The following is a 23,596-nucleotide window of genomic DNA, read 5'->3' as shown; positions in this document are numbered from 1 at the left end:
TTCTTCTGCTAAACCTGCCGGTGTGGGGCTCCCAAAGCCCACACCACAACACCACAAAAGCCGCAGCCACGTAACCGCAGTGAGGGCCCATAGGTCACAGGAGGCAAGCAGCTGGAGTGGCCTGGTCCGGGGAACAAGCAAACGGCAAACAAAAGGGGGAGAGAGGCTGCAGCATCTTCCCTGGGTGACCCCCATAGGGACTCAAAGTCGGGGTCACCCCAAACCACCAAGGGCTAAGGAAGGCGAGTCAGTAGTCACCCTCATAAAGTCAGCCGGAAGGATACCTGGTTCCCATCTGGTTCATCCCAGCTACGCCCGGGCTACTCACCCTGCCATCAAATGTGAGTAAAGCCCTTGAAAGACAGTTCTGCCTGTGTGAGTCATTCTGCGACTTGTGGTACTACAAACCTACATCGGGCCCTGGGGCTTGCCTCACTCTCAGGAGGCTATTCCAACTAACTGCACATACCATCAGCCCCAGGCGACCCTCAACCTGCAGTGGCGGTCCCTACTGGCCGCAATACTGAGAGTGGCGTCACGATCAAAACCGAAGATTCCCTACCTGTGACCAGATCCAGCCAAGTGGAGTCCCTAAAGGTAATGCACCGACACAGCACTTGTGGGGCTTCACATATAAACAATAAAAGAATAGCAGATGTGGAATAGAACATCAATTACTCATTCTAAAATTACATAACGGATTGCGTAACTATAGTTATGCAATCAACTTTCGTCTAACTTGTATACTAAAAAAAGCATACAAAATGGCTTCTCTAACAATAGTTAATAGAGGGCCGATTCACTACTCCCAAAAATTGGGAACATTCCTACCCCAACCAACATTAAATAAACCCCTCTCTTTACAAATTATTGAACTTTAGCTTACTGTTACTATTGATAAAAACCAAACCCAATAGTGGGGGTTTATATTAAGGAGGTCATCATTCAATCTGACCTCCTCTAGTCTTTCCAATATCACCGGACCATACACTAAAGCCAGTGAAGGAAGAAAACATCCTCCCCCCAGTGGAACCATCTCAGTTCATCCCCAGATACATCACAACCCAATATACATCAATCCAAAAAACACCCATATGTTAGATTTTCATTAAGACCCATTGGTTGTACTGACCCCAAACGAAATATCCATTCCGTTTCTTTCCTAAGAATCTTATTATCCCAATTTCCTCCTCTTTCACTTTGTGTGATTACTTCTAGGACCTCAAATTTAAGTACGCCTGAATCGCCTCCATGATTTTCCCAAATATGACGGGATATGGGGGTATCCCGTTTATGCCGGATATCCCCCAAATGATCCCCTATACGCCTTCGAAATTCACGTCGCGTTTTCCCAACATAGTTCTTTGGGCATGTGCATGTTGCCACATATACTACCCCTTTTGTCAGGCAATTTGCAAAGTCCCTCAGAAAGTACTTAATTCCTGTAACTACACTGACCGAATACTTAGAAACAGGAATTTTTTGAGGAGGAGAAATGTGTATTGATCTGTGAAAGAAGGATGAATTATATATTGCTATGTATCTACCCCCTCATTGGTTGAATCCAGTTGAGACATTGTATGTATTTTTGTCTATGAGTCTGTTTTAGCTTTTGGTATAATAAAGGATATTTTTTAAAAAAATTTGGGGTTTATTATATTTTTGTGACCCAATAAAGTTCAAGATTTTTAAACACAAAATGAGCATAAACCATATAGTAAGTAAATAATAGTTGTACATATAAATAATATAAATAACTTACGGAAATTTGGTTAATTTTGTTTGATTAAAAAGAGTAAAAGCCATCCCACCACAATAAGATGTATTCAGTTGGGACGGTCGTACTCTAGTATTATAACGTTACCTTACATCAGTGACATCAATGTGAATAAGGGCAGAGAAGGATGGAACCCAACTGCAGCTGCCTGTCCATGGGATGCTATATAGATGAGATGCCTATCTGAAGTGTATGACAGCATTTTCTGTCTTCTGGCTATGTTTAGCACTGTTATAAAATAAAGCCAGATGTGACACTATTCACTATAGGGACAAGTCGTCAGGCAGGATAGTCAAATGTTCCGGGGTCAGGAACCAGGAGAGCACGTTAAGATTAAAGGATAGGCTGAGGCATAGTCAGGATACTAGGAGAGTAGCGGCTCAGAGCAGAGGGAAATGGCAAAATGATGGTCAAACAAAGGCAATGGTCAAACAGCAAAACATCAATTCCAAGACCACAGATACAAGAGGCTGACTAGCACAACTGAGCAGAAGACTAAAGGCCCCGTCACACGCAGCGACGTGTCTAACGATATATCGCCGGGGTCACGGATTCCGTGATGCACATCCGGCATCGTTAGCGACGTCGTTGCGTGTGACAGCAAAGAACGACAGTTAACGATGGAAAATACTCACCTTATCGTCCATCGTTGACACGTCGTTCCTTTTTAAAAAATCATTGATTGTGGAGGACGCAGGTTGTTCGTTGTTCCCGAGGTAGCACACATCGCTATATGTGACACCTCGGGAACGACGAACTACAGTTTACCTGCGGCCGCCGGCAATGCGGAAGGAAGGAGGTGGGCGGGATGTTACGTCCCGCTCATCTCCGCCCCTCCGCTTCTATTGGGCAGCCGCCTAGTGACGCCGCTGTGACGCCGCACGGACCGCCCCCTTAGAAAGGAGGCGGTTCGCCGGCAACAGCGACGTCGCTAGGCAGGTAAGTACGTGTGATGGCTCGAAACGATTTTGTGCGCCATGGGCAGCGATTTGCCCGTGACACATAAACGACGGGGGCGGGTTCTTTCACCAGCGATATCGGTACCAATATTGCTGCGTGTAACACCCCCTTAAGACTGGCCGTGTTCTGGGACTGACTGCTCAGCTAAATAGCTGTATGATCAAACCAAGCAGGGCACACCTGGAAAACCAGAACCTCCTAGTCTCAAATTGGATGACTGAGTTGTCACTGAAGACATCAACAGCTCAACACGCCCCTGCACGAGATTGGACAATTGAGCTGTCAATCAGCATAATAACAGTTCAGCACACCCAAAATCTACTGTATAGTGCACCTATTGCATCCAAGATCCACAAGAGGCATCATGACAGCAGATTTATTAATCCTGTCTAATTTTTTAACATTCTCAGGCCCTGATTTATCCAAGAGGCTTTGCAAGTTCATTGAAATGTTGCAAAAACTTTGTCCGATTTGAAGTTGGCAAAAAATGTGGCTATTTTTCATGCAGTTATGTAGCCTTGGCTAGCTCCACCAAAGTATGCAGAGTTGGGGTATGATGGGTCATGGCACAGTCTGCCCAACAAATGTATCATTGTTTATGCCAGAAAAGTTGCATGCATTATGCCAAAAATGTTTAGTCCGAGGCTGGTGTACATTTCTGGCAGTGACATACATCAGTGGAAAGATGTGCCAGATGTATTAAAGAGGAATGCAGAGCTTTGTTCGTTAGGACGGGTAGGTGTCCTTTACCCTTTATCACTCATTGACCATATGATTTATAATGTGATCTATTACTTAAACCTTTGTTCTTCTTGTTGTTTAGGGAACGGTGATAATATATTTGCTATAGGAGTTGGAAATGGAAACATAACTATGAATAAACCAGTAGACTCATTGGGAACCATCCTGCTGCAAGTTATGGTAAGCACTGATGATAAAAATAGTAAGCGATTCCAGAAAAAAAGTACAATGTGATATCAAATGCCATGTGTTAGACTGTGCCCTGGAAAACATGGAAAATTCAGCTATGATCTTCCCTCTATGAAATTAGCACATAAACTAGACCTCAGCATCATGATTTGGTCATGTCTGACGAAATTGGCAATATACCATATTTTCTGGCATATAAGACGACTTTTCAACCCCTGAAAATCTTCTCAAAAGTTGTGGGTCATCTTATACGCCAAGTATTTGTCAGGGCCAGGCGGTCGGGCAGACCCAGGAGGTGGATCCACTGGTCCGAACTCTAAGATGGTGGTAAGGAGTCCGGTAGCTGAAGCACTATGGGCAGAACAGTCCGTGCAAGTGTGTAACGGAGAAGTCCCTGGGACCACGGAGTCACAGATGGTAGTCCGGGTGACGTAGCTCAGGTTCGGAAGCCGAGATGAGGTCAGGCGGGGTCCGGAACCTTTGGAGCGAGATGACGGGTCACCGCAGGGATCCGAGATGGTACGGACTGTCAGATGGCAGACGGACAGCGTGCGGGGTTCGGGATTCAGCAGGACCGGATGCCGAGGCAGGATCAGCTCTAGAAGAGAGATACGTGAGTATGGCAAGGAGACACAAGGAGACCTGACTCCTAGCTTGGAAAACACGAAGATCAGGCCCCGCCCCCTTGGACAATAAACCCTTATATACCCTGTACCTGTTTAGCTTCATTTCCTGTTAATGGACGCTGGCCCTTTAAGAAAGGGTCAGTGACCGCGCGCGCGCCCTAATGCGCATGCGCGCCGCCCGGGTGCCAGAAGCCAGGGAAGGAAGCTGAGGGGAGGACGCAGGGGAGCCGGCCAGGGCCTGGGAAGCCGTCAGACGCCGGGATCGGAGGCCAGGGAACCTGGGAAGGACGGGCACCGGAGGCTGGGGAGCGGGGAGCGTGGCAGGTGAGTCGGGGAGCGGGGCTGAGGACCCGGGGAGCGGAGCAGAGGACCCGGGGAGGGGAGCCGAGGACCCGGGGAGCGTGACAGTACCCCCCCCCACACCCCACTCCCCGCAACCGGGACATGAAGGCACGGATCAGAGGAGTGCCCACGTTCTTCCTGGGCTCCCAGGACCTATCCTCAGGACCATACCCCTCCCAGTCCACCAGGAAGAACTGTCGGCCTCGAACAGTCTTCATGGCCACAATATCCCTTACCGCATAGATGTCGTCCTCGGCAATAGGAGGAGGAGCCGGACTGGCAGCAGAGGAGAAGGGACCAAGGAAAACCGGCTTGAGCAGAGAGACGTGGAAGGAGTTGGGAATCCGCATCGTGGCCGGAAGCCTCAGTTTGTAGGAGACCTCATTGATCTTGCTGAGGACCTTAAACGGCCCGATGTAGCGAGGACCCAGCTTGTAGGAAGGTATCTTCAATCGGATGTACTGGGAAGCAAGCCAGACCAGGTCACCAGGAGAGAAACACGGAGGGTCCAGGCGCCTCTTGTCGGCGTGTTTCTTCATCCGCTGGGAAGCGCGCCCAAGGGACGCCTTGACAGAGTCCCAAATGGTAGCGAAGTCACGGGCTACAGTATCAGCAGCAGGGACATCCGAAGACGGGGATATAGGCAACGGGACGGAGGGCTGAAGTCCGTAAACGACATGGAAGGGAGACTTGGAGGACGACTCACTGATGTGGTGGTTATGGGAGAATTCAGCCCAAGGCAGAAGCGTGGACCAGTCGTCGTGATGGGCGTTGACATAGTGACGTAAGAAGGAGGTCAAGATCTGATTGACCCTCTCCACTTGGCCATTAGACTGAGGATGGTAAGCAGAAGAAAAGTCCAGAGTCACTCCCAGATGTTTGCAGAGCGCCCTCCAGAAGCGGGAGGTGAACTGAGTTCCCCTGTCGGACACGATGTGGGATGGAAAGCCATGCAAGCGGAAGATGTGTTGTATATAGGCTTCCGCGAGTTCCTGAGCAGAGGGCAGTCCGGCCATAGGGACGAAGTGAGCCATTTTGGAGAACCGATCCACCACGACCCATATGACTGTGTGCCCGGAGGATAATGGCAAGTCCGTAATAAAGTCCATTGCTATGTGTTGCCATGGAACTGAGGGTATAGGCAGAGGCAGAAGACGGCCATATGGCAGGTGCTTGGGCGTCTTGTTCCTGGCACAAGAGGAGCAGGCAGAGACAAAAGCAGCGACGTCCGTGCGAAGGGATGGCCACCAGTAATGGCGTACAATCGCACCCCATGTTCTCTTCTGACCTGCATGACCGGCTGTTTTTGAGGCATGACCCCAGTGTAATACTTTTTGCCTGTCGGTCTCGGAGACATAGGTCTTCCCGGGCGGTATCTGGGCCAGGGTGACAGGAGCTACCGGAATAATCTTGCTAGGAGAGATGATAGGTTGGGTACTCTCTTCCTCCTGCTCCTTGGGCATGAGAGACCTAGACAGTGCATCAGCGCGTACATTCTTGTCCGCGGGTCGGAAATGGAGCTGGAAATCAAACCTGGCAAAGAATAAGGACCACCTGGCTTGCCGTGGGTTCAGTCGCTGAGCGGACCGCAGGTATTCCAGGTTCTTGTGGTCCGTGTAGATAATCACGGGGTACACTGCTCCTTCCAGGAGGTAGCGCCACTCCTCCAGAGCCAGTTTGACCGCCAATAGTTCTCGGTCACCGATGGTGTAATTACGTTCAGGCGCTGAGAAGCTCTTGGAGAAGAAACCGCAAGTCACCATCTTCCCGGAGGAGGACTTCTGCATGAGCACTGCTCCGGCTCCTGAGGAGGAGGCATCCACCTCCAAGGTGAACTGGCGGTTTAACTCCGGTCGGTGGAGTACAGGAGAGGAGGCAAATGCTCGCTTCAGAGAGCAAAACGCGGCGTCGGCCGCAGGTGACCAGTCCTTTGGATTAGCCTCCTTCTTGGTCAAGGCGGAGAGAGGAGCAGTCAGGGCAGAGAAGTGAGGGACAAACTGGCGGTAGTAGTTGGTGAATCCCAGGAACCGTTGGATTGCCTTCAGTCCAGAAGGGGGAGGCCAGTTGAGAATGGAGGAGACCTTCTGTGGATCCATCTGCAGCCCTGTACCCGAGATGATGTATCCCAGGAAAGGGAGAGAAGACTGCTCAAAGACACACTTCTCATATTTGGCGTAGAGACGATTCTCTCTCAGTCTCTGTAGAACCAGCCGTACGTTCTCTCTGTGGGTCTGGAGGTCCGGAGAGAAGACAAGGATGTCATCCAGATAAACTACTACACAGATGTAGAGGAGGTCCCGGAAAATGTCGTTCACCAATTCTTGGAATACGGCAGGAGCGTTACACAGACCGAAGGGCATTACGCAGTATTCATAGTGCCCATCGCGAGTATTAAACGCGGTCTTCCATTCGTCCCCAGAGCGGATACGAACTAGGTTGTAGGCACCCCGAAGATCCAGTTTGGTGAACACACGGGCTCCTCTGAGCCGGTCGAACAATTCGGGGATGAGCGGCAGGGGGTACTTGTTTTTTATGGTGATCTGATTCAAACCCCGGTAGTCAATGCATGGGCGTAGGTCACCCTCTTTCTTCTTAACGAAGAAGAAGCCTGCTCCCGCAGGAGAGGAGGATCTCCGGATGAATCCCTTTGCCAGGCTTTCTGTGATGTAGGTAGACATGGCCCTGGTTTCGGCTGGAGACAACGGATATATCCGTCCTCGAGGTGGTGTTGTTCCTGGGAGCAGGTCGATGGCGCAATCGTAGGGACGGTGAGGCGGAAGTACCTCAGACTCCTTCTTGTCAAAAACGTCTGCGAAGGACCAATAGGCCGAGGGCAGTTCCGGTAGGTTCTCTGGAACCGGAGGTCGTCGGATGGGTTGTATAGACTTCAGACACCTCTCATGACAGGCGGAGCCCCATCGGGTGATTTCGCCAGTACCCCAGCCGACTGATGGTTCGTGTGTCCGCAACCAGGGAAGTCCCAGCAGGATTTGATGGGACATGTGTGGAAGGACGTAGAGAGCGATGTTCTCGGTGTGCAGGGCACCGATACGCAGTTCGACCGGCCTGGTGACCCAGGAGATGGTATCAGCGAGGGGTCTCCCATCCACAGAGGCAATCACTAGGGGCTTATCGAGTAGAGTAACAGGCAACTGGTACTTGTCCACCGTGGCCTGCTGGATGAAATTGCCTGCTGCTCCAGAGTCGAGGTATGCCTCAGCCGTGAAGCGCGTCTCTCCCGCTGACACTTGCACGGTCCACATAACCGGGTCTGAGAGAGTCCCAGCACCTAGGGTGGCCTCTCCTACCAACCCTAGGCTTTGGAGTTTCCCGGCCTCTCTGGACAGGAGCGTAGCAGGTGTGTGCCCTCTCCGCAGTAAAAGCAGAGACCCTTGGCGAGCCGCTCTGCTCGACGTTGTTCAGACCGCCGTACTCGGTCAATCTGCATGGGCTCGTGGACGGGAATCCCCTCTGTTGATGACTGAGGTACGGAGGGCTTCCGTGGAGGAGAGGAATGCCGTACCGGACGTCTCTCACGAGATAGCTCTTTGGAGCGTTCCTGAAAACGAATGTCCACTCGAGTTGCTAGGGCAATCAGGGCATCTAGGGTGGAGGGCACGTCACGACCCGCCAACTCGTCTTTGATGCGACTCGAGAGTCCTTCCCAGAAGGCGGCTGTTAGGGCCTCATTATTCCACCCGAGTTCTGAAGCCAAAGTGCGGAAACGGATGGCATATTGGCCTACCGTCAGTGTTCCTTGACGCAGGCGGAGAAGGGATGAAGCAGACGCAGAGGCGCGTCCCGGCTCGTCGAAGGTGCTGCGAAAGGCCTGCAGGAACTCTTGAAGGTCCTTGGTCATAGGGTCCTCCTTCTCCCACAAGGGATTCATCCACGCCAGTGCCTCGCCCTCTAGGTGAGACATGATGAAGGCGACCTTGGCTTGGTCGGAGGCAAACAAATGTGGCAGCTGCGTGAAATGAAGGGAGCATTGGTTTATGAAGCCCCTGCAGGTCTTGGGATCTCCGGCATAACGAGGTGGTGAAGCCAAACGGAGTCGGGAAGCATCCGAAGAGGCTGCCACGGGTGCGGGAGCCGTGGATTGACTAGTGGAGGCCCGGAATGTTGAAGGCGTAACTGCCGCTTGTAACGTGTACAGGCGGGTGTCCACGGAAGTCATAAAGTCCAACATGCGGGTCTGGACTTCACGCTGGCGTTGGAGTTCCTCTTGCAAGGCCGCTAGTGCTGCAGCGGGATCCATGGCCTGATCTTACTGTCAGGGCCAGGCGGTCGGGCAGACCCAGGAGGTGGATCCACTGGTCCGAACTCTAAGATGGTGGTAAGGAGTCCGGTAGCTGAAGCACTATGGGCAGCAGAACAGTCCGTGCAAGTGTGTAACGGAGAAGTCCCTGGGACCACGGAGTCACAGATGGTAGTCCGGGTGACGTAGCTCAGGTTCGGAAGCCGAGATGAGGTCAGGCGGGGTCCGGAACCTTTGGAGCGAGATGACGGGTCACCGCAGGGATCCGAGATGGTACGGACTGTCAGATGGCAGACGGACAGCGTGCGGGGTTCGGGATTCAGCAGGACCGGATGCCGAGGCAGGATCAGCTCTAGAAGAGAGATACGTGAGTATGGCAAGGAGACACAAGGAGACCTGACTCCTAGCTTGGAAAACACGAAGATCAGGCCCCGCCCCCTTGGACAATAAACCCTTATATACCCTGTACCTGTTTAGCTTCATTTCCTGTTAATGGACGCTGGCCCTTTAAGAAAGGGTCAGTGACCGCGTGCGCGCCCTAATGCGCATGCGCGCCGCCCGGGTGCCAGAAGCCAGGGAAGGAAGCTGAGGGGAGGACGCAGGGGAGCCGGCCAGGGCCTGGGAAGCCGTCAGACGCCGGGATCGGAGGCCAGGGAACCTGGGAAGGACGGGCACCGGAGGCTGGGGAGCGGGGAGCGTGGCAGGTGAGTCGGGGAGCGGGGCTGAGGACCCGGGGAGCGGAGCAGAGGACCCGGGGAGGGGAGCCGAGGACCCGGGGAGCGTGACAGTATTGTTTTATACGACGATGCTGCATGATCCCATGCAGAGCAAGAAGCACTACTCCATGATCGCATCCCATACACGGGGCCGCTGCTGTCAATGCTTTACTGCAGTTGAATGCTTTCCGGCACTGCAAAGCATTCAACTGCAGTAAAGCCATGATGGCAGACAGCAGCCCTGTGCATCGGACACTATTACGGAGAGGTCTATGTGCCTTGTGGTCTACAAGAAGCAGCTGAGGTCACCCTAGGAACGGAGAAGAGGTGAGAATAATGTTTATTGAGTGAAAACAATGGCATAATAGGGGACAAGAAGGGGACTGGTAAGAGGGCATTACTAAACAATAGGCTCATTACCACAAGGGGGGACAGGGATGGGCACATTACTAAACAATGGGCACATTACTGCAGGGGACATTACTAAACAATGGCCACATTACTGCAGGGGACATTACTAAACAATGGGAACATTACTGCAGGGGACATTACTAAACAATGGGCTCATTACTGTAGGGGACATTACTAAAAAATGGGCGCATTACTGCAGGGGACATTACTAAACAATGGGCACAGTACTGCAGGGGACATTACTAAACAATGGGCACATTACTGCAGGGGACATTACTAAACAATGGGCACATTACTGCAGGGGACATTACTAAACAATGGCCTCATTACTGCAGGGGACATTACTAAACAATGGGCACATTTTAGCAGGGGACATTACTAAACAATGGCCACATTACTGCAGGGGACATTACTAAACAATGGGCACATTACTCGGGTCCGCTTATACTCGATTATATACGGCATATCCCAAACTCTATATTTTAACTGGAAAAGTTGGGGGTCGTCTTATACACCCAGGCGTCTTATATGCCGGAAAATACGGTAAGTCTATAGGTCAGTGGAAAACATCAGACAGCACATGAATGAAATCCAAGTGCAGTTCGATTTTCACTGAAGAAGGTGGAGAAACTCTACTGCTGAGAAAAACTGATCTCACTCCAATCAGCATAATCAGAATGTTTTTCTCAGATGGAGAGAAAACGGTCATGTGCACCTATCCTAAGGGTATATTCACACTACATTTTTTTGCCAGACTCGTTTGGAGCGGATCTGCTCAGAAATCCACCTGAAAGAACACTAACAAAACACCCACATGAATGGGCATACTGTATGCCTTCCAACATAAAACTAACCTGCTGTTCATATTTTCAGCATTTTGAGTGTCATTTAAAGGGAATCTGTCAGCAGATTTTTGCTACCTCATGGGACAGCAGCATAATGTAGGCAAGGAGATTCTGAATCCAATGGTGTATCACATAGCTTACTAGGTGCAGCCATTCTCACACAATCAAAGAATTGAGTTTTAAGCATGTAGCTGAGCCCAGGAAGCTGTCCCTGGCCACACCAGGCTCTCACTACAGATTTTGCATTGAAGCAGTCTGATGACTGCTCTGCACAAGAGTTTCTAGTCCTGTAATGTTAATCACAGGGTAATAAAGCCATTAGTTTAAGTAATAAATTGCACACACACAGACAAGAGAGGCACAGTTAAGCTGGGTTTACACACTGCAACATCTCAAACGACATCGCTGTAACGTCACCGGTTTTGTGACGCAATAGCGATGTTGTTTGCGATGTTGCAGTGTGTGAATCCTATCAGCGACCTGGCCCCTGCTGTGAAGTTGCTGATCGCTACAAATCGTTCAGGACCATTCCTAGGTCCTTTGTTTCCCGCTGTGCAGCATGCATCGCTAGAAAGTTTCAGTGTGTGAAAGACTTTGCAGCGACTTTGTTAGCAACTTCCCTTTCAAAAGGCTGCTTATCAACGTCCCCAACAACCAGCTAGGTCGCTCTGCAGGTCCGGATCGCTGTTGCGTTGTTGGCCAGGTTTGCCTGTTTGACTGCTCACCAGCGACTTAGCAGAGACTTAGGGAGGTCGCTATTGCGTCACAAAACCGGTGACGTTACAGCGATGTCCTTTGCGATGTTGCAGTGTGTAAACCCAGCTTTACTTTGTTTTTTTAATCGTTACCACATGCTGTCCTCAGCTTACATAGCAAAAACCAGCTAACAGATTCCCTTTCAGTGATGCAAGTTTCCAAACGCCAAGTAGTTCAAAGAAATAAGCGGACTGTTCTTCGGGTATCTTCCTTCTTGATAACACTATATACTTCCAGTACAAGTCAATGGAAAGCATCAAATGATACACGGGTGTTTTTGAGTATTTTTTTCAACATTTTTGTTTTAAAAATGCTAGCAGTTTCTTCATTGTTAATTTCAGTTAAAAAATGTAGTGAAATTCCAGTACAAAAGACACCCCCATAATGCAGGAAAAAGTCTAGACCCTCACATACATAAAGTCGGGAATTTTATAGGCACTATATCCCCTACAAGGCTGTGTGGTTAATTTATATTGCTAGTTTGGTTGACAGACACCTTTTAACCTTTAAAGGGGTTGTCCACTACTTTAAAATTGATTGCCGATCCTAAAGGTGGCTTTACACGCTACGATATCGTTAATGTTTTATCGTCGGGGTCACGTTGTTAGTGACGCACATCTGGCGTCATTAATGATATCGCAGCGTGTGACACTGGCCAGCGACCTTAAGAGACCTCAAAAATGGTGAAAATCGTTCACCATGGAGAGGTCGTCCCAAACTCAAAAATCGGTAAGGTTTGTTTATCCATGTTGTTCATCGCTCATGCGCCAGCACACATCGCTGTGTGTGACACCGCAGGAGCGAGGAACGTCTCCTTACCTGCCGCCGGCCACAATGCGGAAGGAAAAAGGTGGGCGGGATGTTACGTCCCACTCATCTCCGCCCCTCGGCTTTGATTGGCCGGCCGCTTAGTGACGTCGCGGTGACGCCGAACGTCCCTCCCCCTTGAGGGAGGGATTGTTCGGCAGTCACAGCGACGCCGCCGACCAGGTAAGTATGTGTGACGCTGCTGTAGCGATAATGTTCGCAGTGGCAGCAATCACACGATATCACATGGGCGACGGGGGCGGGTACTTACACGCTCGATATCGCTAGAAATTGCTAGCAATATCGTAGCATGTAAAGCCACCTTTAGGATAGGTCATCAATGTCTGATTGGCAGTAGTCTGCACCCCCGTCAATCAGCTGTTCTCTCCAGGCAGCGGTAGCAGGCAGACAGAAATGCTCAGTTCTGGAGCTGCCCCATCAACTGATAGTGGCCGCGGCCGGGTACTGCATATCCACCTCCCATTTAAGTCAATAGGAGGCAGATGTGCAGTAACCAGCCGCGGCCGCAATCAGAAGACAGGACAACTCCGGAACCCAGCATTTCCATCTGCCTGCTGCCGCTAGCACCGAGGGCAGCTGATTGGTGAGGGTACGGGGTGTCGGACCCTGGCCGTTAAGACAGTGATGACTTATCCTAAGGATAGGCAATCAATTTCAAAGAAGTGGATAGCCTATTTAATTAGTCGTATGGACCTCTATCAGAACAGAAAACATTTTATTGTAAGAAATAAATCTTGAAAATAATTAACAATAGCACAAAACATAGCCCTGATTTATGATTGAGGGCACTGAGTAAAAAGCAAAATACAATATATTTCCGAAACAAAAGATAAACAAGGTAAAGCAGACAATGCAATCAGATTTTGGAATGAATTCACATTGGTAGACATATGTAACAAAGCCTGTGGTATAAAGGATATTACTTTTTTTTTTCAGGCTTACCAGACTAATGATGAGTTGAAATATTCCACCACCACGGTCCAGATTGACGTTAAGGAAAAGAACGATTTCCCACCAAGATTTGAAAAGTCCAATTATCCAGGAACCATCCCTTTAAATATGGCAACTAGAAGTTTTGTCCGGGATTCGAGCGACCAGACGAGACAACTGCATGTGTTTGCCATTGATGAAGATTTTCCTGATGTATGTATCTGCTAGTAGCTAAAATAATTGAACGCCTTCCCGTATCTGCCATGTTGTAACAACACAATGTAATACTATACTATACTATTTCCATGCCATTACAAGTTTGCAGGACATTGATGATGTGACTAATCTGCTTTTACCTTCTTACATTTTATAATTTGATATTATGATAAAATTGTGGTCAAAATAGGTAAAGATTTTACTATTTAATCCATAACATTTACCAATTAACCTGTGCAATGTAAGTTTTTTCCAAGACCTGTTCATTTATGGAAATAAATGACCCTAACAAGACATTTTAATAAAAAAAAAATAGTATATATCATCGTATTCATTACACCCAAGAATGAATACAGACCCCATATATACACAGACTCCAGACTAGACCTGTTTATCAAATATAGACCCCCAGACCAGACCCTTTAACAAATACAGACCCTAAATCAGACCTTTATAACAAATAAACACCCCAGACCAGACCCTTTTAACAAATACAAACCCCAGGCCCTTTACCAAATACAGACCCCCAAACAAGACCCTTTTAGCAAATACAGACTCTAGACCATAGCCTTTAACAAATACAAACCCCAGGCCCTTTACCAAATACAGACCCCCAAACAAGACCCTTTTAGAAAATACAGACCCCATTCAAGACCCTTTTAGCAAATACAAACTCCAAATAAGACCCTTTTAGCAAATGCAGACCTCAAATAAGACCTTTTTTCAACAAATACAGACGCCAGACCAGGCCCTTAACAAATACAGACCCCCAAAAAAGACCCTTTTAGCAAAGAAAGACCCCAGACCAGGCCTTTTTAACAAATATAGACCCCATACAAGGGCTTTTTTTTTAACAAATACAGACCCCAGACTAGACCCTTTAACAAATACAGACCCTGAAACCAGACGTTTCTTAACAAATACAGACCCCAGACCGGACATTTTTTAACAAATACAGACCCCAGACCAGACCCGTTTACCAAATACAGACCCCAGACCAGATCCTTTTAACAAATATAGACCCTAGACAAGACCTTTTTTTGAACAAATACAGACCCCAGACCAGGCCCTTTAACAAATACAGACCCCAAACAAGACCCTTTTAGCAAATACAGACCCCAGACCATACCCTTTAACAAATACAGACCCCAGACCAGACTCTTTTACAAATATAGACTGTAGACCATATACTTTAATAAATACAGACCTCCAAATTAGACCTTTTTTTAACCAAATACAGACCCCAAACCAGACCATTTAACAAATATAGACCCAAAACCAGGCCCTTTAACAAATACAGACCGTAAACCAGACCCATTTAACCAATACGTATGCCAAACCAGACCATTTTAACAAATACAGACCCCAGAATAGATCACTTTAACAAATACTGTCTCCACACCAGATTCCTTTAACAAATACAGACCAAAGACCAGATCCCTAAAAACATACAGACCCCAGATAAACTCCCTTAAAAAAAGTCATGCCCCAAATCAAACCCCCTCTTCACAGACCTCAGATCAGACTACATAAACAAATATGAACCCCAAAACACAGCTCCCAATTGTCCCGAATTCTCTATAGGGAGAATAAAAGAGAATTTTTTTTCTTTCTATAAAATAACTAAAAATAATTGGGCAGAGATTTCATGAAGTCCCATCTACTTTGCTTGGACATTTAGTCCGTGTTCACATGTGCTTAAATTCTGAGGGTTTTTTTCTGCTGCCTTTTGAGCACCGGAATTCTGCTGTGTTTAACTGTCCAAGCAAAATTGATGGGATTTCATGAAAGCTACACCCATTGTGAACCGTACAGTTTTGTTTTTTTCTCTAGAGGCTTCTATATGGAGCCTAAACAAACTGTAGTTACTTTTTTAATTGCAGAATCAAAAACCACATTAAAAATGCGGCTCCACATCTGCACCAAAATGCATCAAATAATGTGGAAAAGGCATAAATTATACAGCAAAAATAAAGTAACCGGAGAAAATTAATATGTTTGGTGCTGACACCTGCAGAAAGTAAAAAACACAGGATTTAGGTAGTATTAATGAAAAAAATTCTTTGTTTTTCAGGGATTCAATCCAGCTGTCACTTACATCATAGAAAACAGCAATGATTTCATCATCCTTCGTGATGGATACATTCTAACGAACGCTGTATTCACCTCTCCCCGCACCGCTGTTTTTGCAGTAAGTTTCCTCTCATGGTTTATTGCGAATAAAGACTCCAACTTAAAGTAGAATTATCTTTTATGGGAAAACATAAAAAGTGACTGTAAATGAAATGATAATGTGTCGCCCCAGCAGCAGTTGAACTGCTCGGATCCGGGGTTCTGTGGCTTGAGGGTCTCCGGACCCGGGGGCTTGCGGCCACCTCGAATATAAAGGGCGTATTTAAAGGGGATAAATGTTCGTGATGCTACCTGCGGGTTGCGGTAAAGGGGAGTACTGCCACTACTGATGGGAGTACCGGGGCAGATGGTGTAGGGCAGCCAGGTGTTAATCCCTCCGCAGGTAGGGAAGGCCCCGGATAGTGGGGATTTAGTGAACGGGTAACTTGCTTGGCCTTGGGAAGCAGGGTGCAGGGGGTCAGATTACTCACTGCAGTAGCCGTGGTGGTGAATCAAGTGGATTAAGCAGACACTCACACAGATGGTAAACCAAAGTCTCTGGGCACCACAGTCTCTACTGGCGAAGCCCGTCCAGGTCCTGCTCCCAACAGTATCACTTGATAAGTCCGGAGCCCTGCCTCCATACACAAATTGTTTTACTGTTGTGGCCCCTTGGCTTGAAGCTTTCGGGGCCCTGCCACCCGTGTGTATGGCAGCTGTGCTCTTGGTGGCTGGCACTTGGGATTTCAGTGGGTTGTGTATCTGTGGCCCGGATCTGAGTACCCCCGGTCTCCGGGCGACACATGTATTTTGGAGAACCCTATCCCCCACGGTGTTCTGTCACCTCCAATCTCTGAGCTTCTTGGGGACAGTTCATACAGAGACTATCCTCCACAGGCTAATTATCAGGTTGCTTGAAGCTACTCCCCGATCTAGGGTCCTGTACCCCGCCGTGCTCGGTACCAGTAAGGTGGATGGGCTTTATGGTGCCCACAGTCCTCCTAGACTGTGTCTGTTACACTCCTTTCCAGTGTTCCTAATACCGGTCCCCGACTCCTGTGGTCCCGGACCACCGCCTGTGACCCAATCTGTCGCCCCTCTGGGAGCTCCAACTCCCCTACTCCTCACTCTTTGAGGGCTAACGCTAAACTCCTGTTTCTCCCTCCCACCAGTCTGCCTAACCCCTAGGTGGGACGGCCATGCTCCAACTTGACCAACCCACTGGTATGTCTGTCTAGCCCTGGTGTGAGTTGTGATTGGGATTTGTAGTGTGGATGTCACTGACGCTGCTGATGGGAACCTGGAACCATTGGGGGTAGGCCTAGCACCCTGGTTACAGGATGCAGTTCCCTGCAGCACCCTGACATAGTCAGGGGTACTACAATAAGACGTTTCTTGAATACATGTCATTAGCAAATCAGATCATTTATCCAAGTATTACAGGGACACAGAGTGAGAGTATATTCTGGGGTCAGTGGTGTACCACCAATGGAGGCAGGCCATGCAGCTGCTGTGGGGCCCGTGAGTCGGGGGGACCGGTGCCAGTGCCTGTACCACATTCACTTTAAAGAGCACTTATCACCATTTGGAAAACTTCATGAAATAAAAGAAGACTAAAATCTAAACCCTTTCTATTATGAAAACTAATACAATTAAATACAATTTAGTGATAATAACTATCTCCTTTTAAAAACAATGAATGAAGAATGAAGTCAGCTGACGTTGAGTCTCTCTGCTGTCTCACTATTATGACAGCTCTGTGAGACTTCCTGATTCTTAGTTGAAAGATACCACCGTGTTGGTGATGGCTGGGACTGTGCAGCATGGAAACTTCATGCTGAATGGATTTTTGTGTATAATAATGGTGCAATAATGATATCTCTGCGATATAGCTAAACCTTTATGATGCAATTTGTCCTTATGTTAAAAAAACATATCTAAATGTATACTTTTTGGGGGGCTACCAAAGAAAGAAGCACTGTGCACTTGAAAAATAGGCCTACTGATGTATACTGATTAGATGAATACATGGATGTAATGTATACACATAACGCACAGTGTGACCATACTTGGTGTAAAAGTGCACAGGATTTAGTTTGTTGCAGCACTAAACTAAAGACATTGTTTTATCTGTCTAAAAGGTGACCGCAACTGATAGTACGTCATCTGAAAGTACCTCTACCACAGTAACAGTTGAGATCACCAATAGTAAGTACCCAGCAACCACCTGAAGGTTTCTTAATGTGGGCTCTGTGTTTAGCATTGTTGGTCAGCAGTACTGGAAATAAAATTTGCATGGCCTTTGAATTTGCTCCCTTTGTTTTTCTAAATTTTGTTCTGGTACTCCAATTTTCCTGTCACAGGGTGGTAGGGGATAACAGGGGATCGGGGCTCCTAATTTGGCCTTCAGGCTAGGCGGACCCTAGCTGTTCCTGACCTCAGAGATACGTCTGATGGTGATGATGTCTGGGCCACCTTCCTTACCCTGCTCCTGAACAGCCCTGAACTAGTACCCAATCCCTCAATACTTCAGAGGGGGACAGGGGTGTGTAAACACCAACATTGATAGGCAAACAGGGGAGACCAAAACTCTATCAGTCAGCATGCTCACAGAGTAATCAGACAGCAAATGATAAGGAGGAAAACTAAAGCAGGGAGGAAATAACCAGATGATAGGCATTCCACTGCAGACCAAGTAATACACAGTAAATAACCAGACTGGAAAACAACAGCACTCAGACCAGTGTAGCAGAAAGCTATAGTCAGCATAGGAAGACAAATTCCTCCATCTTAAAAAGACGGTGAGTAACTGTGATGAGTCTCCAGCAACATGTGATAAAAAAGGTAACCAGCAGACTAGCAGAAATTAACTACTGCTAGATCGATCACTAATGAGCCCACAGCTGGTCGATGCCTGAACCTGCCTGTGCAACTCAGAAACACCAGAGAAAGTATAGTGAGCAGTGTCAGAGTCTGTGGTCTGAACAGTGTCTGATGCCGTCCTGACATTTGGCGAGTATAGAGAAAAACACCTTGTGACATTTCCTCCCAAACATCAAAAACATCCTGATGACACTTAGGGGCCCTTTGCACACTATGACATCGCAAGCCGATGCTGCGATGCCGAGCGCGATAGTCCCCACCCCCGTCGCAGCTGCGATATCATGGTGATAGCTGCCGTAGTGAAAATTATCGCTATGGCAGCTTCACATGCACTCACCTGCCCTGCGATGTCGCTCTGGCCGGCGAACTGCCTCCTTCCTAAGGGGCCGGGTCGTGCGGCGTCATAGCGATGTCACACGACAGGCGGCCAATAGAAGCGGAGGGGCGGAGATGAGTGGGACGTAAACATCATAGCATAGCGGCCGGGACGCAGGTTGGAGATGTTCCTCGCTCCTGCGGCTTCACACACATCGATGTGTGCTGCCACAGGGGAATGAGGAACAACATCGTAACATCGGTCTTTCCAAATTTATGGAAATGACCGACGCTACACCGATGATACGATTACGACGCTTTTGTGCTTGTTAATCGTATCAAAATGCTTTACACACTACGATGTCGAGAGCGTCGCCGGATGTGCGTCACTTTCTATTTGACCCCACCGACATCGCAGCTGCGATGTCGTAGTATGCAAAGGGCCCCTAAGGCGGGCTTTGCACACTACGACATCGCAGGTGCGATGTCGGTGGGGTCAAATTGAAAATTACGTACTTCCGGCATCGCATGCGACAGCGTAGTGTGTAAAGGCTCGATGATACGATTAACGAGCGCAAAAGCGCCGTAATCGTATCATCGGTGCAGCGTCGGCGAAATCCATAATTACGCTGACGCAACGGTCCGATGTTGTTCCTCGCTCCTGCGGCAGCACATATCGCTGTGTGTGAAGTCGCAGGAGCGAGGAACATCTCCTACCGGCGTCACCGCGGCTTTTGTAGGATATGCGGAAGGAAGGAGGTGGGCAGGATGTTTACATCCCGCTCATCTCTGCCCCTCCGCTCCTATTAGCCGCCTGCCGTGTGACGTCGCAGTGACGCCGCACGACCCGCCCCCTTAATAAGGAGGCGGGTCGCCGGCCAGAGCGACGGTCGCAGGACAGGTGAGTCCATGTGAAGCTGCCGTAGCGATAATGTTCGCTACGGCAGCTATCACAAGGATATCGCAGTTGCGACGGGGTCGGGGACTATCGCACTCGGAATCGCAGCATCGGCTTGCGATGTCGTAGTGTGCAAAACCCGCCTTAGTGTTGCTTAATAGCTTCAATGAACTGAATTTTATCTTATTAATGTTAGCATGATTTTATGGCAGCGGAGAGGTGAGTGAGATCATCCTCTGACGCTGCACTTTCATTAGCATGTTAGCACGCCCACAGGGGTGTACTAACATGCTAATGGGGCCGACTAGCCAGGGGAACTAATGCTCAAGGGACTAGTCCCCTCACTCATTAGCATACGATAAGAGATCTTTGGAAATACTTTATCTAAAAATCTCTTTATCTATGCTAGTGTATACAGGGACCATTAGGCAGGGATTAGTAATATGCACCCAGAACTGCTCATGGGTCTGGCTGCATATTGCACCTGACAGTTTCCCTTTAACTTTTTTTATAAGTTAAATCCAGAGAAAAAAAAACAATTTTGACTTACACCTTTTATCAATCTCCATAAGAATATCTTGATTGTATTAAACTGCTTTTTACCATTAGAATACCATATGCTGTATGTCCATGTTTATTTTACTTTTAATGATTATTATATATATATTTAAAAAAATGTTTTATGATTGGTTTTGTGCAATTAATTTTTAGTAACTTTATGGGGGGAAAAAAAATCAAAGTTTTACTTTTTAAGTTTTGTTTTTTAATTCTCCGTAATGTAAAAGTATATAGAGATGTGCTGGTATGTAGTGCTGTATCTCTATGTACCAGTACAATATGCCTGTAAAGAAGAATAATACCATTTAGATCTTTAGGCAGAAAAAAATCTGCATTTTGGAACTTATTGCTAGAGTTTTAAGTCTGAATCTCAGGCAGATACCTGATGAAAGAAAATTAATTGAATATTTAAGAGCAGTGAACACGGTCCGATCTTGCAGGTAGGTAAGTTCAGATGCATCAGCAGCACATGTTGGAATCACAGGCCTCTGTGCAGCGTAATTAGCAGCGCATGTAGTTTGCCTAACTGTGGTTGGTTAACCATGGCCCAAATGTTCAATATCAATGGAATATGATAAATTCACGCCTCCTAATAAATTTGGTGCATCTTTGGTCTGTCCATGCACCAGAAATTTAAATAAGGTTACTGGCATACATTATAATAAAGCTCACAGGTATAAAATGGGCAAAATGATGAGGTTTTTTGACACCAGATGACTGTGGGGAGTGATTAATTCTTCATTTGTGATTTTGAAAATGGAAATTATAATATGTAAGTTAAAAAGAAATCCATTTTAATGAAATTCTGAGGATAATTACATGGTAATATCTATTTTGTGTACAGCACTTACCACAACCACCACAACTGGGCCAGCCAATTCTCAAACAACAACAAGTATCACTCCCGGGACAGGTACTACTACAATTAAAACTCCCTCTACTGGGACAACTACAAGCACCACTCGTGGCACAGGTACCATTACAACGACAACTCCCTCTACTGGGACAACTACAAGCACCACTCGTGGGACAGGTACCACTACAACGACAACTCCCTCTACTGGGACAACTACAAGCACCACTCGTGGGACAGGTACCACTACAACGACAACTCCCTCTACTGGGACAACTACAAGCACCACTCGTGGGACAGGTACCACTACAACGACAACTCCCTCTACTGGGACAACTACAAGCACCACTCGTGGGACAGGTACCACTACAACGACAACTCTCTCTATTGGGACAACTACAAGCACCACTCGTGGGACAGGTACCACTACAACGACAACTCCCAATACTCAAACAACCACTAGCACCACTCCTGGGACAGGTACCACTACAACCACAACTCCAAATACTCGGACAACCACGAGCACTACTCCTGGGACAGGTACCACTACAACCACAACTCCAAATACTCGGACAACCATGAGCACCACTCCTGGGACAGGTACCACTAAAACTACAACTCCAAATACTCGGACAACCACAAGCACCACGCCTGGGACAGGTACCACTACAACTACAACTCCAAATACTCGAACAACTCCAAGCACCACTCCCGGGACAGGTACCACTACAACCACAAGTCCCAATACACAGACAACTACAAGCACCACTCCTGGCACCGGTACCACTACAACTACAACTCCGAATACTCAGACTACACAACCAGCCATTACTGGAACTGGTATTACTGCCACAACAGGGAAAGGCACAGGTACAAGGAGTCCTACCACTGGTAACGGCATCACTGCAGCATCTGGGCCAAGCAGTACTAAAAATCCAACGCCAGGTATTATGAGAACCACGACAACAGATTATATTACTGCAAATACCATTACACATTATTCCATTAGCTCAAACACTACAAATATTACACACCATATTACCACATACCCCAGAAAAGACCCTTTAGATAAATATAGACCTCAGATTAGACTCCCTAAACTAGCAGACATGCCAGTCTTTTTTGAAAACCTTTGAACATTTTGAGATAGCTGATAAGTATAGATTAGAACTTGTTGCTTTACGGTAAATTCAGAGGTTTTGAGCAGATATAATAACCAATGCAATAGCCAAGTGTACAGGGAAAAAAGTTGTCAAATTGCACTTTTACGAGATATATACTCTTAAAGAGCACCAACTTCAGGATTTTCGTCTATAAACGAAAGCCAGTGCTATACTGGCGCTATCATGCTGATTCTATACATACCTTTAGTTGTGAGATCAGGTGTAAAGTTTCTGCAATACAGGCAAGTAAAGTTTGTGAAATGCACTGTTATTTGATGATAGGTGCTGCAGAATAGGTGGGTCGGGTTTTGCTGCCTGTCGTGCCTCCCCCTGTCCTTTCTGTCCTCCTTCCTGCCCCCGTAATAACAAAGACGGGGAGGAAAGACAGGCAGGCAGAAAGGGGCGGGAATAACTAGCAAAACCTGACCCACCTATTAGATATTCTGTATCACCTTTCAATCAAATAACAGTGCATTTCAGAAACTTTACTTGCCTGTAATTTAGAAAGTATACATCCGATCTCACAACTAAAGGTATGTATAGAATCAGCATGATAGCACCAGTATAGCACTGGCTTTAGTTTATATAGGAAAATCTTGGTGGTTGGTCCCCTTTAAGCTCTTTATGCATATACTATTGATTTATCAGTATGTCTTAAATAATACCAAGGCTTAGGGTAAGTTCACACAGTGCGTTTTTCGCGGCGTTTTTGCACATTTTTCGGGTGCATTTTTGGCCTCAAAACTGCATGACTTTGCTTCCCCAGCAAAGTCTATTAGTTTTCATTTTTGCTGTCCGCACACAACTTTTTTTTTAAGCTGCGTTTTTGAGCTTAAAAAAAATGGACATGTCAATTCTTTCCTGCGTTTTTCTGCGTTTTCCCCCCATGCAATGCAATTGGAAAAACGCAGAGATCAAAAACGCAGCAAAATGCAGCCAAAAGTGCACCAAATCGCGGTAAAAACGCATGCCGCGTTTTTTGCCGCGGGTGCGTTTTTGTGCGTTTTTAGCGGCCAAAAACGCACAAAACGCAGCGTTAAAAAAACACAGCGTGTGCACATAGCCTTAGCTTCCATTCCCTGTGTAAGTAAACTGTCTATAGCTAGATGAGATGACCTTCATGTGCGGCTGTATAGGCTCCATCTACTTCCATATGTGCGGAGCTGTTATGTTAACCCTTAGAAAAATCCATAGGAACACAGTAGCGGCCCCATGCACT

The 23,596-nt window shown here is 47.5% G+C and overlaps 1 protein-coding gene across 10 annotated transcripts in view; it reads left to right on the top strand.

The window, feature by feature from the left end:
* The window catches only part of CDHR5 (cadherin related family member 5), a 101,909-nt gene that overhangs the window by 56,019 nt on the left and 22,294 nt on the right, over window positions 1–23,596 (top strand). For 2 of the 10 annotated variants that reach the window (XM_075326861.1, XM_075326859.1), the window contains exons 9-13: window positions 3,561–3,658; window positions 13,386–13,592; window positions 15,670–15,786; window positions 17,849–17,915; window positions 21,206–21,814. In XM_075326861.1, coding sequence (XP_075182976.1) covers window positions 3,561–3,658; window positions 13,386–13,592; window positions 15,670–15,786; window positions 17,849–17,915; window positions 21,206–21,814 — 1,098 coding nt within the window. Of the gene's footprint in view, window positions 1–3,560; window positions 3,659–13,385; window positions 13,593–15,669; window positions 15,787–17,848; window positions 17,916–21,205; window positions 22,160–23,596 lie in introns of all 10 variants that reach the window. The other 8 variants (XM_075326856.1, XM_075326855.1, XM_075326864.1 and 5 more) reach the window with 7 other exon arrangements.

Source organism: Anomaloglossus baeobatrachus, chromosome 10, assembly GCF_048569485.1.
Source record: "Anomaloglossus baeobatrachus isolate aAnoBae1 chromosome 10, aAnoBae1.hap1, whole genome shotgun sequence".
Taxonomy (NCBI): Eukaryota; Metazoa; Chordata; class Amphibia; order Anura; family Aromobatidae; genus Anomaloglossus; species Anomaloglossus baeobatrachus.
Note: the sequence above shows the minus strand (reverse complement) of the source record. Positions and strands in the feature narration are given on the sequence as shown.